General features: G+C 37.6%; 1 protein-coding gene across 1 annotated transcript in view; it reads left to right on the top strand.

The window, feature by feature from the left end:
- Positions 1 to 16,529, top strand: part of fgfrl1b (fibroblast growth factor receptor like 1b) — an 82,174-nt gene that overhangs the window by 24,043 nt on the left and 41,602 nt on the right. Inside the window, exon 3 of the mRNA XM_056472304.1 lies at positions 12,882 to 13,154. Within this exon, the coding sequence (XP_056328279.1) occupies positions 12,882 to 13,154 (273 nt within the window). The remainder of the gene's footprint in view (positions 1 to 12,881; positions 13,155 to 16,529) is intronic.

The raw sequence follows: 16,529 nt of genomic DNA, 5'->3' as shown, positions 1-16,529 counted from the left end.
TTATCGGTATCACTGTGTGAAAGGCGCTATTGTAGCACAATATTGTAGACGCTATTGTAGAACAACTCCAATATAACTTCACTTCAAAAAAAGTTGCACGCTGTTACTTTTGACCTCATAGGCAGAGACAACATTAACACACGGGTGGGTCAAAAGTGACTCAAAAATATTTGCTAGATTTACTGGTTTAATCTTGTTTATTTTAAACATATCTGACTATGACCTTGTTAATATTCACTGCAAACATATTTTGTCCTTTATTTTTGCAAAAAAATATTAAACAGCATTTTCATTTCAAATTTCAGCTCCATCAAATGTTTCAAAAGCAATCCAACACTGCAAAATGTTACAATTTTCTACAATTTTTGAATAATTTTTATTATTATTGGCATTAATATACATTTTTTTTTAAAACATCTGAATCCAAATACTGCAAACTCTAATGTGGAAGTGAAAAATAAGATTTGTCTATTAGCAGTGGGGCATAAATAACAGTTTCACTTTCATCCCCACAGGAACTCTTGCCATTTAAACCTGATTTACTTTTAAACTGAAAAACTCAGACATTTCAAACTCTAGGATGTGTTATTGCACTAAATAACCTGTAGATTAATCATTGGTGTGACACATGAAAAGAGAAACACAACTTGTAATAAGGAAAAAAGAACAGCTGTAATTCAGAGCTAACTGTGGGACACGGTCCTAAAATCACGTGATATTTGACAGATCTATCAAGGGTTGCATGCTGAATGTGCTGTTATAGCCTGGAAAGCAAATTTTGTCAGGGTTTAGAGAAACTCGAGTTGTTACTTTCTTTCCACGTTACTTTCGTTCCCGCTCTCCCCTACTTTTTTGGTCAGAAAAAAAGAGCTACAGCGGTTTCCACTGTAAAAAAAAAAAATGTTGGGTTCTACAAAATTCCCTCATGTTGTCCCAACTCAAATTGATTGTTAAATTAATTGTTTTTGCAATTTTTAAAACATAAAATAGTTAAATTGACTTAAAAAAAACTCAAGGATTGTGTTGATTCAACTCATTTTAAATAAGTACCAGGAAGTGATGATAGTTTTGTTCTTTTAGATGCATGATATGGAAATTGTACTTATTCACAAATTTAAGAGGTCCTAATAAGCCTTTTTTTAGACTTCCAACTTCTTTTATTGCATAATGTTGCTTTTCGAGGAGAAAATAGATCTGCAAGGTAACAAAGGACAGTTCAGAATTGATTATTTACTTGACAATTGTTTTTTAACTCCATCAAATGGCTTGTTTGTGGAGTTTTCTTTCAGGAACGTGCATGTCAGAATGTCCTGAATTTAAAGATACCATGAAATGAAAGTTAGGATTATCATGTTTTTATCCACTTGAAATAATCCTGAAATTATATTAAAAAAAAGGAGGCAGATCCGGTTTTCATTATTTGGGAACAGATTGGATTGTTGGGAGATGGGTGTTACTAACAAAATGCAAAATGATTGATGAGTGGATGGAGGCAGAGCAGAAGCAAGACATGCCCTGAAAGCTCCGCCTTAAAAGCGTTCCATGTGACCAGAAGTGAAGAAAAGTCGTTTCGAGAGAGAGGGAAGATTATAATGTGTGTAAAGATTCTGTGGGCAAATTAACTTTTACAAAAGAATGAAGCACACAGATACATTGTTTATAAGCACTATTATATACATATAAAATAAGAAGAGTACATTTTGATTTCATTGCAACTTTAAACAAATTCAGAATTTTTTTAAATCCTTTTTTTTTATAATTAAAAAAAAAAAGAAATAGTTGAGTTGCCAATGCTCACCATTTCCAAGAGACAATGTTTGACAGATTTGATTTTCAGAATACACATGAAATTACTCCATAAGCTGTTCATGTTTACGGTTATAGCCAACATTATGTGGATTTGTTTGTGTTTTTAAGTACTTTTAAAATAGCTTTGTGTGTATGTGACAGTTGTGAAATGTATTTCACAGACCTTTATATTCACATGGTGTGCCGTCTGACAGCTGGCTTTCTGGGAACGCACACTGTTACTATATGTTCACAGAGAGTTGTATAGTTGTATATTAAAATGAATTCAGATGTTTAGTTTGTTTTACCAGAGTAACTGGGGTATAAGCTGTAAAGTCTGTCCCCTTCTGTTAGAGGGACAACAGCTCATTTGCATTTAAAGAGGCACACAAAAAAGCCAGATTTAGTGCTTCAATCTAAAAGAGGCTCTTACATCATGATTTGATATTAATCCATTAATAAATTAAATGTTTAACAGACACCTGCGACTTTCATTTCAGATCTTCTAAAAATACATGACCTCTTATAGTTAAATGTGCATCTTTGAATAGAAACATGCTGACTGAAGTCATTTAGTGTACAGTCAGTGAGGCGATAAATGTGTGTGACATTTATGGAGCATTAATCCATTGATCTTGTCTTCGGCATTGTCTCAAATGTGCTGAGGGTGATTCTTGGGAGGTCTGTCAAAAACACATTTTAAGTGATGCCTCCACATGGATGCAAGATGATGTCTCCCCTTTCTTTTTGTCTAGCTCTCTGGTTTATTTGTCTCAATCATTATTCCTAATTGATAGCAATAGTCTGACATGCAGATTAATGTTGTTAAAATACTGAATGAAAGTTACCTGGGTGTATTTTTAGCAAATCATCTCAGAATATATATATATATTGTTTGTGTTTTGGTAGAAGCTTCTTATGCTCACCCCCACTCCATATTTGATCAAAATAACAGAGAAACAGTAGTGTTGTGAGATATTAATATAAATTAAAACTTTCTATTTTAAAAATATAATTTGTTCCCATGGTGGCTCAGTGGTTAGCACTGTTGCCTCACAGCAAGAAGGTTGCTGGTTCGAGCCCCGACTGGGTCAGTTGGCGTTTCTGTGTGGAGTTTCCTCCAGGTTCTTCGGTTTCTCTCACAGTCCAAAGACATGTGCTATAGGAGAATTGGATAAGCTAAATTGTCCGTAGTGTATGTGTGTGAATGCGTGAGTGTATGGATGTTTCCCAGTGATGGGTTGCAGCTGGATAAGTTGGCGGTTCATTCCACTGTGGCGACCCAGATGAATAAGCCAAAGGAACAATAAATGAATTTATTTATTTATTCCCCTGATGCATAGTTGAACTTTGCAGCCATTACTCGTATTTTTCAGTGTCACATGATCCTGCTGAAATCATACTAATATTCTGAGTTGCTGTTGAAAATGTTCATTGATATTAATATTATCATCCATGTTGAACACAGCTAAGCAGCTTAATATTGTTATGGAAGTCATTTTCTAGAATTATTTGTTAAATACAGTCTTTTGAATGGTCACAAATACACAAATGTTTCATAAATACTTCATTGAACACAATACCTGCTTCTGTTTACACTACCTGACAAAAGTCTTGTCGCCTATCCAGGTTTTAGAAACAACTAAAAATAATTATTTGATCATTTGGTATCAGAAGTGGCTTATATGAAAGGCAAAGGCCTCTAGATTACGCTTATTTTATAAAATAAAATATGATCATGCCTTGATTTTTAATTATTGAATTAGGACAGTAAGGTATGACTTAGATAAGGTTTAGACAAAAGTCTTGTCACTGAACAGAAACAGTAAAGAATATAAAGTCATTATCCAGTGGAAAAAGAATGAATATTGTGTATGACTCCCATGAGCTTGGACGACTGCATACATACGTCTCTGCAATGACTCAAATAACTTATTAATAAAGTCATCTGGAATGGTAAAGGAAGTGTTGTTGCAGGACTCTCAGAGTTAATCAAGATTCATCAGGATTTATCTTCAATGCCTCTTTCTTCATCTTACCCCAGACATGCTCAGTAATGTTCATATCTCTTGACTAGGCTGGCCAATGCTGGAGCACCTTGACCTTCTTTGCTTTCAGGAGCTTTGATTTCGAGGCTGAAGTATGAGAAGGAGCGCTATCCTACTCAAGAATTTGTCCTCTCCTGTGGTTTGTAATGTAACGGGCAGCACAAATGTCTTGATACCTCAGGCTGTTGATGTTGCCATGAACTCTGCACATCTCTTGCACGACCCCATACTGAATGTAACCCCAAACCATGATTTTTCCTTCACCAAACTTGACTGATTTCTGTGAGAATCTTGGGTCCATGTGGGTGATTCAACAAAAAAATCTACCTCCTGCCACTTTTCCAAATGGTCAACTAGAAGTCAAGTTATTATTTGTTGCTCTTACAACTGGGACTGACGACAAGATTTTTGTCAGGTAGTGTATAACTGCAGGATAACTATATGTATATATATATAATAACTTTAACTGTTAAAAGCTATTAGTTACTAGTTAGTTAGTTAGTTAGTTAGTTAGTTAGTTAGTTAGTTAGTTAGTTAGTTAGTTAGTTAGTTAGTTAGTTAGTTAGTTAGTTAACTTTTTAGAATTTGATTGTAATGCAATAATGTGCACTTTTTGTAAAGCTGCTTTGAAACAATAATTATTGTGACTAGCACTATACAAATAAACTTGAATTGAATTATATTGGTTGTGTGTTTTTGGTGATGGATATGTAACAATGGGTGTGGATGAACTTTTAGTATTATTATATTCATATTTTTTCTAACTGTGATGCTGCAGTGGGGATACATTTTGAGCCAAGTTCTCAAACAGGGGTTTAGTGTGTTGTTCTTTAGCGTACAGTATATATTGGCATGCTAAACAATACCTAAAAAGTAACCTTTTGTGAGACTCTGATTCACAAATATTTTCTCAGCACATATGTGACTGTTTTCATCTTGGACAGGAGATTTCTTTTGCCGCCCTGTCTGCCATCAGCTTGAAGCAGACATGTTTTTTCTGTATGGGCCGTGTGTGTGTGGCCTCTGTCATCTTTTGTCTTTTCCACTGTTATGGGCAATATTAGTCTGTCAGCACGTATGACGCCTCTCTCTGCCTCACATCAAAGCTTTTTGCTCAGCTTAAGACACTGTGTGACAAATAGGTGATAGAAGGAAGCAATTTCAAATGACAGTCCCATGCCTTTTTTTCTGATTCACATTTTTTGCATTCTTTATCGTGCGTGGTGTAAAGCGTGACCTGTGAATAGAACAGGAATATTTCAGCTTCTGCTCTATGCAGTCCACCTGGTTGTTTTAATATGCAGACGCTCAAGAGTTGCCCTCTTCCATTCATTCAGCCACCAGGTTCATAAGATCTATCTCACATGGCCCATGGAGGGACTGAAAAGATCCATTGTTTGCTCACAGAGCCCACCAATTACATGAATCTTCATTTTTTTAACAAACAAACAACTCCTAAAACCTCCCAAAGGTTTATTAACCCACCGATAGTTTTATACACTCATAAAGTTGAAGTCAAAATTATTAGCTTTCCTGTGAACTTTTTTTATTATTATTATTTCCCAAATGATGTTTAACAGAGCAAGGAAATTCTAACAGTATTTCTGAACATTTTTTGTCTTCTGGAGAAAGTTTTATTTCGGCTAGAGTAAAAGCAGTTTTAAATTTTTTTAAACCATTTAAAGGGCACATAGTTTACCTCTTTTTTTATTTAATATTAATATTATGGTTCTTCTGAGTGTGCCAGTTTAGGTTCAGTTCAAAACACAATTAAAATTTTTTTCATTACAATGTGTTAAAAAGTGTCAAGTTGGGGGAGTGCCCACAGTTCGCTGATTTAGGGGTGTGTTGCTTAACATGTAGATTAGTTTCGGCTTCCCGCCCAACGTAACAAGGGGGCGGAGCCATGAGCTCACCCGCTCTGTGTTTGGGCAGACTGAGAGAAGGAGCAGGAGTGAGAGGATCAGCAATCAGTCATACATATTCGACACAGACCAAGCAGAAAGTACAAAATCATTTGTGTCTGTATAGTTTTACAGCCAACTGTGTGCTAGTTTCAAGTACCGAGCTTGTACACCGAGACTAATAACCACGCACACTGAATTAACTTTGACTGAGGCACCGGATGCGCCGCTCGAAGCCGCGACACGGCACACCAGACGCTCTCTGTGGCACGGCAGAAACATGAGTGTCCCGAATCATCGCGCCATTGTGTGTACCCTGGTAGAAACCTATGTTTAGAATTCTAAAACGCATGGCACAGCATCAGGTACAGCAGCACCTAGTTAAGATCACAGGGAGCTTCTGTGGTCGCGAGAAATGCAAACGGCTGAAGTATAAGGTAGACTCAATGAGAAGTACACATGTTAGCAAACCTACCTAAAGATACAACCAATAATTCCGATTAGAGCGATAATGTGGAGAATATTGATCTTGTGTTGAGCCCAATGAGCCTTGCATCTAAAAATAGAGCAAGGGTGTTCCTTTAATGATATTGTTTCGACTCACACTGAAAATGGCGGACGTGAATCAACAAACTGAGGATATGATGACGCGCCTGTCAATCAATATTGGTGGGCGGGGGGACCGCACTCCTACGTAAAGTAGCGGTCGATCTGAAACCGCTCCAATTGGTCCACCGTTTTTTATGTTGTTAAATTAAAAAAAAAAGCACTGGGTGTGCTTATATCACCCCAATATGACGGTCTATACACCATACATGAACATATGTCTGTCCAAACAGCTTGAAAAGTAGATTTTTTACCATAGGTGCCCTTTAAGGTCAATATTATTAGCGATATTTTTTCCAATTGTCTACAGAACAAACCATCATTATACAATGATTTGTCTAATTACCATAACTTGCCTAATTGACCTAGTTAGCCTTTAGATGTCACTTTAAACTGAATACAAAATATCTAGTAAAATATTATGTAGAGGAGAGCAGGGACGAAAGTAACTTGGGATAAAAGTAACAAAGCGATCTTTTTGAAGCCCTGACAACATTTGCTATCCAGGCTATAACAGCACACTCAGCATGCAGCTCTTGATGGATCTACCAAATATCATGTGATTTCAGGACTGTGCCGAAAAGTGCCGAAAGTAAATTATTGAAGCAGTTCTTTTTCCTTATTACAAGTTGTGTTTTTCTTTTCACACTAATGATCTATCTACAGGTTATTGTAGTGTAATAAAACATCCTTGAGTTGGAAATGTCTGAGTTTTTCTGTTTAAAGTAAATCAGATTTAAATAGCAAGAGTTCCTGTGGGGAGGAACGTAACACTGTTATTTATGCCCCACTGCTAATAGCCATGCCTTATTTTTCACTTCCACAGTAGAGTTTGCAGAATTTGGATTCAGATGTTATAAAATATTAATGCGTATTGCCAATAATAATAAAGAAATATTAAAGAATTGTAGAAAAATGTTGGATTGCTTTCGAAACATTTGATGAAACTGAAATTTTAAATGAAAATGCTGTTTAATATTTATTGCAAAAATAAAGAACAAAATATGTTTGCAGTTAATATTAACAAGGTCATAGTCAGATATATTTGAAATAAACAAGAAGAAATTATTTAAATATTTAGAAGAAACAAGTCAGAAAATCTAGCAAATGTTGTGTTACATTTGACCTGCATGTGTGTTACTTTCATTCCTGCTGATGGGGTCAAAAGTAACATTGTGCAACTTTTGTTTAAAGTGAAGTTATATTGGAGTTGTTCTGCACTGACACAAAATAACAGCTGATTTTGAAAGACCACCCTTGTGAGTTAGTAACCACAGCAAAAATATATTTCTGCCAAAAATACTATTTTTTTTATTTGTTTTTAATGAAAAATGTTACCTCATCCCAGCTCTCCCCTACTTTCATCGTGGCAAAGATAAAAGAAATCAGCAGTGGTGGAAAGAGTACTGAAAAATCATACTCAAGTAAAAGTACCATTACTTGCCTATAAATGCAGTGCAAGTAGAGTAAAAGTATCTGCTGTAAATATTACTCAAAGAAAGAGTAAACAGTAGCCCTTTTAAAAGTATTCAAGAGTAGTGAGCATTACGCTGTAAAAAGCTGATGCATTTACATGTAATTTGTGGATGTGTGTAAACGTAACATTCTGTAGTGCACTTAGTTATTGCCCAGCAGGCACACAACATCTTAAGACATTAATATTAGGTTAGATTTAGATTGTGATGTCAGGTGACCAAAATTCAATGTCTAGCCAGCATCTAAGGACAACGTTATTTTGACGTCCAATAACGATGTCAAATGATGTTGATATTTGGTTGACTTTAGGTTGTTAGAAAGTGACCAAAATCCAACATCGAGCCAACATCTGAAACCAACGTCATATTGATGTCACATACTGACACTTATTCGTCAGGTATGGCAACCAATATCCAACATCTGATAGACGTCATAGTGGTAACGTCCACACAACATCAACCTGTAACATCATTAGGCGTTAATATTTGGTTGGCTTTAGGTTGGACGTTGGACATTGACGTCAGCCTGACATTGAGTTCTGACGTCAACTCGATTTTCATTTCCAAACAAAATGCAACTTTCCCACAACGTTGGGGTACAGCATCAATCTGACGTCATGTTGACGTCCTGTGCCTGCTGAATGTTTAAGGCCATTTCGATCATCAGACAGTAAACATCTGTCATCTTCTTATCAGCGACATGCATTGTCTTTGGGTCAATGTGTGTGAAGATTTTGGATATCTTCTTGGACACTTTTAATGCTTCCAAACAGTTTGCTGCAATTATAAATCACCCATGTCTTGAGGTAGTTCTTTATGATGCGATTTACCTTCTATGAGTGATTTGATTGGACAGGAATCACAGGACTGATTTTTCTAATCCCCATAGACAGGAAATAATGAAGTATTGACTGCAGGTTGAAGGAAAGTAGTGGAGTAAAAGTATCAATACTGCGCTAAAAATGTACTCAAGGGAAAGTAAAAGTACACATTTTTAAAACTATGTTTAGTAATGTGTCTAAAAAAATCTTCTGTCTGTTAAACAGAAACTGTGGGAAAAAATCAAGGGTGTAAATTGCTATTCACATTGCTGGGGACATCTTTGAAGCATATGCATAGAACAGAATAAATTCTCTTTTGCGAATAAAGGATCAAGGCTTTAAACATTTAATAAAACAAATAACAATGAATGAAGCACGTCCCATTCTGCAAAAGTCAATTTACATGACTTTACAGCAATCTGGCTTTGAGAAGGTATGAATGTAGAGAAATTTAAAGAGGCATGTAATTTAACTGGACAAAATCGAACCTGAATTTCGATTAATTGCACATCCTTGGTTAATATTATTATGCTGAACTCGTAGAGAACTGGACTTTAAGTGACTTACACTCTTCTTTGAAAAGTAGCTCCTTATGTTCATATCTTTCACAGTAAAGGACTGGAAAATGTCCTTGTTTTGGCGCTTCTCATATCCAAATGTAACTACAGCTGTCAGTCACTAGATAGCAGAATCCTACCCCAGGGAAGGGAGATTTAACCTTTTCTGCACATCTAAGTTACTTAGGGTTGATGGAGCATTATTTTATTTTGAAGGCAATTAAATTATTGGTGGGGACCATAGACTGTAAAATATATGGACGGAGTATCCGTGACGTCACCCATAGGTTTCTGAAGAGCGCAAAAGAAGCCACAAGTAGGCGCGGCCAACCGTCGCCATTTTGTTCGCGCGTCATCGCACCCACGGCGGGATACCAAACAAGGGCAAAGAGGCGGAGAGTGGGCGGAGCTACAGACACCTGCTGGAACTTTGCTTGGACCTGGCAGACAGACTTAACTTTGGGAGAAACGCTTAATACTTTATTAACTGCGACTCGCTTGTGTTCTGACCACATGTGCTTGGCTGTACACTATATCAGTAAAGTGATTAGACTTTCAAAAACACTGTAGTAATACATTGAGCCACTAAACATTGTTCTTATGACGTTTTTCTACAGGAGGAAAACGCAAATTACTTCCAAACAAATTCAAGACTATTGATAAAATCCAGCACAACACTGTATGAAAACGCTTCAGATGACTGTTCTAGAGCCTACAGCTAATCAATCTGTCACATTCTGGAGTGCTTTACGGGTCTAAAGAAAAATATTAATGATAAATGATCTTAAATAAAACAAATACATTTATAGAGATGGTATACAAGTATATAACTTTACTCACATGGGAAACGGAGGCCACGTGAACGGTTTGTGAGCACAATTAAATGCACACAGCATCCCATATCATCTGATAATTGTAAGAAATAAGTCCAAAAGGCAGCTGACTGTGTAAAGCCACATAAAACAACACAAAAATACGATGAATATGCCGAGATCAGTGGCTAATCTGCCGGATTCAGCTGAGGTGAAGTGACGGCGACCAGCGAGACCTAGCTGTCACTCAAGTGGCCACGCCCTTAATTATGCAAACTTAAAATAACCTAATATAAAGGAAATGGATGAGTTATAAAAAAATTCACCCCCCTCACAGTTGTCATGGAGGGTAATAATAGCTATATGAACCAAAATCGTTCTTTGTACCAGGCTGTAAACACCTTTTTTTCTGCTGTAAAGTTGGCCATTCTAACAGTGGGCTCAATTGCAACTTGCTCTATTATGGAGCCAGGACTAGCGGAATTTTGATGAATTGCAGTTTCTGTTACTTCCGTATTGGCCTCCCGAGGGAGAGCGGGAGGTTGCCGCTTGGTGGGGACACTTCTGTAATTGGTGGATATGACATGTCCTCTCCATCCATGCCGTTTCTACACCCTTGGAAAAAATATACAGGCGGGCTAATAATTCAGACTTCAACTGTATGTTAATTAAGTGCATGATTAATCAAACACACTGTAGCCTTTTCTCCAGACGTTGATGTTCATTTCCACCTTTTTTCTGCTCTATTTCCAGAGAGGATTTTTTTTCTGCCATTCTTAGTCTTAACATTCTGGAATTTACTGTAATTTAATTCCTTCTCCAAAACAACCATTTCTTTTTCTTCCCCTCCCGCTTGTTCTCCTGGCACTTTCCTGGATGGCAACCAGCAACTTCAGGTGAAAACACTTCACTCCAGCAGAGAGACTTGAAGGGAAGTGGGTGGGAAAAAAAAGAAAGAAAGAAAAAAAGTACATTTAGGGCCAGTGTCATTTTTCGATTTATAATCTTGCTGGTTCTTACAGCAGCAACAGGATGTGACAGTACCGGGCATGAATGAGAGGTGCCTTCCAACATACACATACGCCAATGTGCGGAGGAAATGGAAAGCAAGTGCTCATGGGAGTCTTCGCAAAGCTGCTAGGAGGGGATGAAAAGGACCTTGTGTGCAAGGAAAGAAATTCCCTATAAAATTCTTGTGCCTGGCTCCCCCCCCCCCCCTCCTTTCCCCCGCATAACATATATTTGTGGGACAAGGTGTATTAGAAGCTGGAGAAGAAAGTATTTTCTTCGTGCCAGAGATTTTGTGGCCATGACATTTTTTGGCAGTGCTGTCTTTGTGCTTATTGTGTCCTAATACATGCAGGAGAAAGAACATTTCATTCTGCAGAACACATGAATCTTCACATATTTTGCTAGTTTTTAGTCCCAAAGCAGGAAAATAGAGGGAAACTTGTTTTCCTGGTAGAGAAATATTGCATAATGTGCGCAGTTTGTTAAATGAACCAAACCGGTTATAAGCCAAGAAACAAGTAAATTAATAATAATAATAAGAGATGGGTTGCGTTGTGTAAAACATGTGCTGGATAAGTTGGTGGTTCATTCTGCTGTGGCGACCCCGGATTAATAAAGGGACTAAGCTGTAAAGAAAATGAATGAATGAATGAATGAATGAATATTTAAAGTAAAAAAAAAATTGCAGTATCTCTTCTAAATGTAATAACTCTTGTATATCCTGTAAATATTATTTTAAACTCTAGTCTTCTGTAAACAAATATTTTAATGTGAATAATAAATTTATTGTAATAGATAATATGCCGTCTCTGGCGCAGCTTCCAATCATCATCAATGTAGTGTTAACTTGTGACGTGTAGTTAGGTTTTTTTGAGAGGTATGTTCATGCGCATACAGAAGTATAAAGTAGTCTTAACAGAGTGGGGTCACATGACTCCACACGCGGTAGGGAAAGTAACTGAAAAAGTTTACCTGAGAAATTTTGATCGATTATAGGCTCTAAATTTTGATTTCGATTACTTTTCGATTATTTGCCCAGCCCTAATTTGTGCAGCCTATTATATTACAAACTACAGGAGAGGGCAAATTCTTTGGCAGGATAGTGCTCCTTCTCATACTTCAGCTTCCACATCAAAGTTCCTGAATGCAAAGAAGGTCAAGGTGCTCCAGGATTGTCAGCCCAATCACCAGACATGAACATAGGGGTAAGATGAATCCAAATAATCTTGATGAACTCTGGGAGTCCTGCAAGAATGCTTTCTTTGCCTTTCCAGATGATTTTATTAATAAGTTATTTGAGTCATTGTAGAGATGTATGGATGCAGTAGTCCAAGCTCATGGGAGTCATACACAATATTAATTCTTTTTCCACTGCAGCATGACTTTATATTCTATACTGTACATTATTTCTGTTAAGTGACAAGACTTTTGTCTAAGCAAAGTCACACCTTACTGTCCTAATTAAATTATAAAAAAATCAAGGCATGATCATGTTTTATTTTGGTAAAATAAGCCTAATCTAGAGGCCTTTGCCTTTCATATAAGCCACTTCTGATACCAAATGATCAACTAGAAGTCAAATTATGATTTGTTGTTCCTAAAACTTGGATAGGCGACAAGACTTTTGTCAGGTAGTGTAAATATAATAATATAATATAGTTTTTTAAATCAATAATTGTTACTGTTTATTAATAATACTATTTTATTACTGCATTTATTACTATTATTACAATTTTTTTCTTAATTTGTTTTATGATATTAATGTGCATTTATTCTTTCATTTATTCAGCAGAATTGCAAGGTGAAAGTTTAAGGCAAATAATCTATCATAACTTAAGACATTGTTTTTTTTTTTCCAGGTCCTCCATGGGTGAGTCGTCTGGTAGAGAATAGACAGACAGCAAAACTGGGCCGCACGGTTCGAATTCCCTGCCCGGTGGAAGGAGACCCTCCTCCGCTGGTCCTGTGGGTAAAGGACGGGCGTAATGTGAATCCAGGCTGGAGCCGCTACAAGGTCCTGAAGCAAAGTCTGAAGATCAAAGAAGTGGAGCTGGAGGATGCCGGAGTATACATCTGCCGCGTCACCAATGGATTTGGCAGCCTCGCCCTCAACTTCACACTCATAGTAATTGGTAAAGTCTCCCTCCCACGCCAAACACCACAACGCTTTTATATCTCAGTCCTTTATACTTCTGCTCACCCATAGCATTCATAGGCCACATCAGTCATCTGAGCTTAATCAAATCCTGCACCACTGCACATGCTCTAACCCACTGAAAGACTACTTAGTTCTCTTAGATCTAGACAGATGGCATCAGAAAACAGCAGAACTATGAAGCATGAGCTTTGAGATGCAGTCTAAAAACCAAAAAATGCCCTCACAAAAGGTAACTGTGCTGCTCACGAATCATATTTAAAGAACACTGTCAATGCAAGCTTGGTTTAAAGTCCGTAACGTTAACTGAAACAACACAAGAGGGCATTGTGCTGAAGGGAATTTATGACTTGTTAGCATTTGTTGGAGCATATGCCATTGCATTATCAAATCTTGGGAACAAAGGATGGCTTCTTGTCGTCCGTCACACAATACCTGCTGTTGTTTATGTAGGCTGTAATTTAATACCGTGTTTGTACTTTTACCCACATAGTGGAGACCTGACAGGCAAGGAAATGAATATACAGCTTCTTCCCTGGATGGAAGGAGGGAGAAAATGAGGTGTACAGGCATGTAGCTGTTATGGAGCAATGGGGGGTTACATTCATGTTCGGAGAGTGTGTGGTTGACTGCTGAGGGACTCTGGGCCAGGCATTTCTAGCCAAAATGTTCAGTACAGGGAGAGGAGACAGAGACGACCTGCCGCCTTCTGTGCCATAAATCTCAATTGGCCCAATGGACTGGAGAAGTGAATCCAACTTATTTTTTTTCCTAGAGACCCCTATTTTAACATTCAAAATCCTTAACAACCCTCACCACCACCACCACAACAAAAAACCAGCGGACAAAAATCTTTTTTGCTGGAAGGTAATTACCTCAGATTTTGCAAGTAGCTGAAAATGGAAACATTTATCAATCATTTGTTTTATCATTAAACTGGTATCTGTTTTATTTTTACCTTCAAACAAGAATGACCCCATAAATCTTTGGTGACCCCTAGTCAAGTTGTTTGCCCCCAGGTTGTGAACCACTGGACTTGAGGACCCAGAAGCCCTCAGCTCTTCCTGTAGGGCCACATTTAAGGAGGTTGCTAGTGTGCGGATGCAAACATGATTATACTGCTGAGCGAGGCGGCTGTTTAATTGGCCGAGCCAGTGTTTTCAGGATCACTCCCCTTGATGTGTTCGCTCTGGGCCTCCTGTATGGGGAGTGATGGCGGCCTGCTGTTTTCCTGTTTCGTCCCGAAGGCTCTGTGGAGCTCAGAGTTATGGTGCATTGGACTGGTTTACTCCCTTTGGAATATAGTTGTAGAGTTTACTGAAGTCATTAACTGCAATGACCAACAGCCCCGAACAAAAGGCCCATTAGACCCTCCTGTTGCTGTGTTTGAGTGTTTAAAGCTGTGACTTTTGCTGGGAGAAGTCCAACTATTAGTTAAGTGAAGAGTGGTTAAGCAGCAGCATTATTTTTCAGTAAAGATTAGTGGAGCCTGCAGCTAAAGACTTAAAGGGATTGTTAATCGCCCTTGTTTTGTTACAAACCTGACACCCTTTCTACTGTAGGATACAGATGAAGATATTTTGAAGAATGTATTACACTGTATTTTGCACCGACAATGCACTTCAGAGTGGTCTAAAACAATTTGCAATTTTGTTCATCAACAGAAAGTCATACATTGAATTTATTTATTTATTTATTTATTTAGTTTTTTGAGCTGGCGGCACATTTTTTAGTTAAACAAACACAAAATTTGCTCTAACTTAGAAGGTTTGAATATGTTTAATAGGAACTACCAATGATATAATTATATAATTGTATGCTGATTTACTAAATTAGTGTCATAAATTATTTTAAAGATTAAAATATTTTAAAGAGGGTGGCGCAGTGGGTAGCGCTGTCACCACACAGCAAAAGGTTGCTGGTTCGAGCCTCGGCTGGGTCAGTTGGTATTTCTATGTGGAGTTTGCATGTTCTCCCCGTGTTCGCGTGGGTTTCCTCCGGGTGCTCCGGTTTCCCCCACAGTCCAAACACATATGCTATAGGTGAATTGAATAAGCTAAATTGTCCGTAGTCTATGTGTGTGAATGAGAGTGTATGGGTGTTTCCCACTGATGGGTTGCAGCTGGAAGGGCATCCGCTGTGTAAAACATATACTTGATAAGTTGGCGGTTCATTTCGCCGTGGCGACTCCAGATTAATAAAGGGACTAAGCTGAAAAGAAAATGAATGAATGAATGAATGAATATTTTAAAGAGTTAACAGTTATCAGCATTGGCCTGTGCACATTTTGCCTGATATAATCTGTTATCAATTATCATAGGAGATTTAGATTTATAGTCCTCATTTTTCATGTTCAGTTGCATCTCTTTTATCACAAAAAACACAAACAAAAAAAGCTGTTTTTAAAAAAGGGACCACTTTTGTCATGTTTTACATCACTTCAAAGTTACATAAATAGAATTATAAGTATAGTTTAAAACAGTGGTTCCCAAACTGGGGGTCATGGGACAATGGGAGGGGGGTCGCTTGGTGATTTCCAAAAATCTAATCAATTTTAATTCATAACCTACAGAAGATAAAAATAGTTACATTAAAAATACAACATGCATATAAAAATCCATCAGCTTTTCAATTTAAATTTTTCTATTGGATTGCATCCTTTTGGGTTTTTACGTTAGATTACAGTTTTCCTCGATTGTTAAGACACTTTTCTTGAAAGCTGCTCTCCTTTTCTATAAACTATGAACACAAAACCCAATTTTCAAGCTATATTCACAAAACCTCAGACTCTTTTTGCAAAACCAAACTTTCACTTCAAAACAATTCAATCTGTGCTTAAAACTGAACTATGTTGTCTAATCGTGCCCGAGTTAGGGTTGTGCCAATAGACGAGGCCATCGTCCATCACAGATGGCCGATAGACAACACGATCCTCTGCCCCGCCCCCGTCGCACACCCACTTGTGAAAAATACACACTTAGTTCCCGTTTACACTAACATGTCTTAGTTTTAAAGTGCCATTTTAGAATGAAAATGATCCACATCCACACTGTGTTTTACCTAGTATTTCTGAACAGCCCTCTGTCATCTGAAAACGCACATCATGTGACCACACACACACAGCCACACACGCTGTCACATGCTTGTCTGAGCTCCAGAGAGCAGTGCACGTCGGACAGGTCATCAAGGATGTACTGCTGGATCGCGTCTCACTATAGTTGTTAAACATGATATTTAATTCATCTGGTCTGTATCTAACGACTCTTCCTTCTTTTGAATCTATCAGGTAACATGTCACAGCGTCTTTCGGCTTCATGCTTGTACTTAGTAATTTTAGCAAACACCTCCGATA

The sequence above is a fragment of the Danio aesculapii genome, chromosome 14, assembly GCF_903798145.1.
Source record: "Danio aesculapii chromosome 14, fDanAes4.1, whole genome shotgun sequence".
NCBI classification, from domain to species: Eukaryota; Metazoa; Chordata; class Actinopteri; order Cypriniformes; family Danionidae; genus Danio; species Danio aesculapii.
The sequence above is the reverse complement of the archived record's forward strand: the minus strand, read 5'-3'. Positions and strand labels throughout refer to the sequence as shown.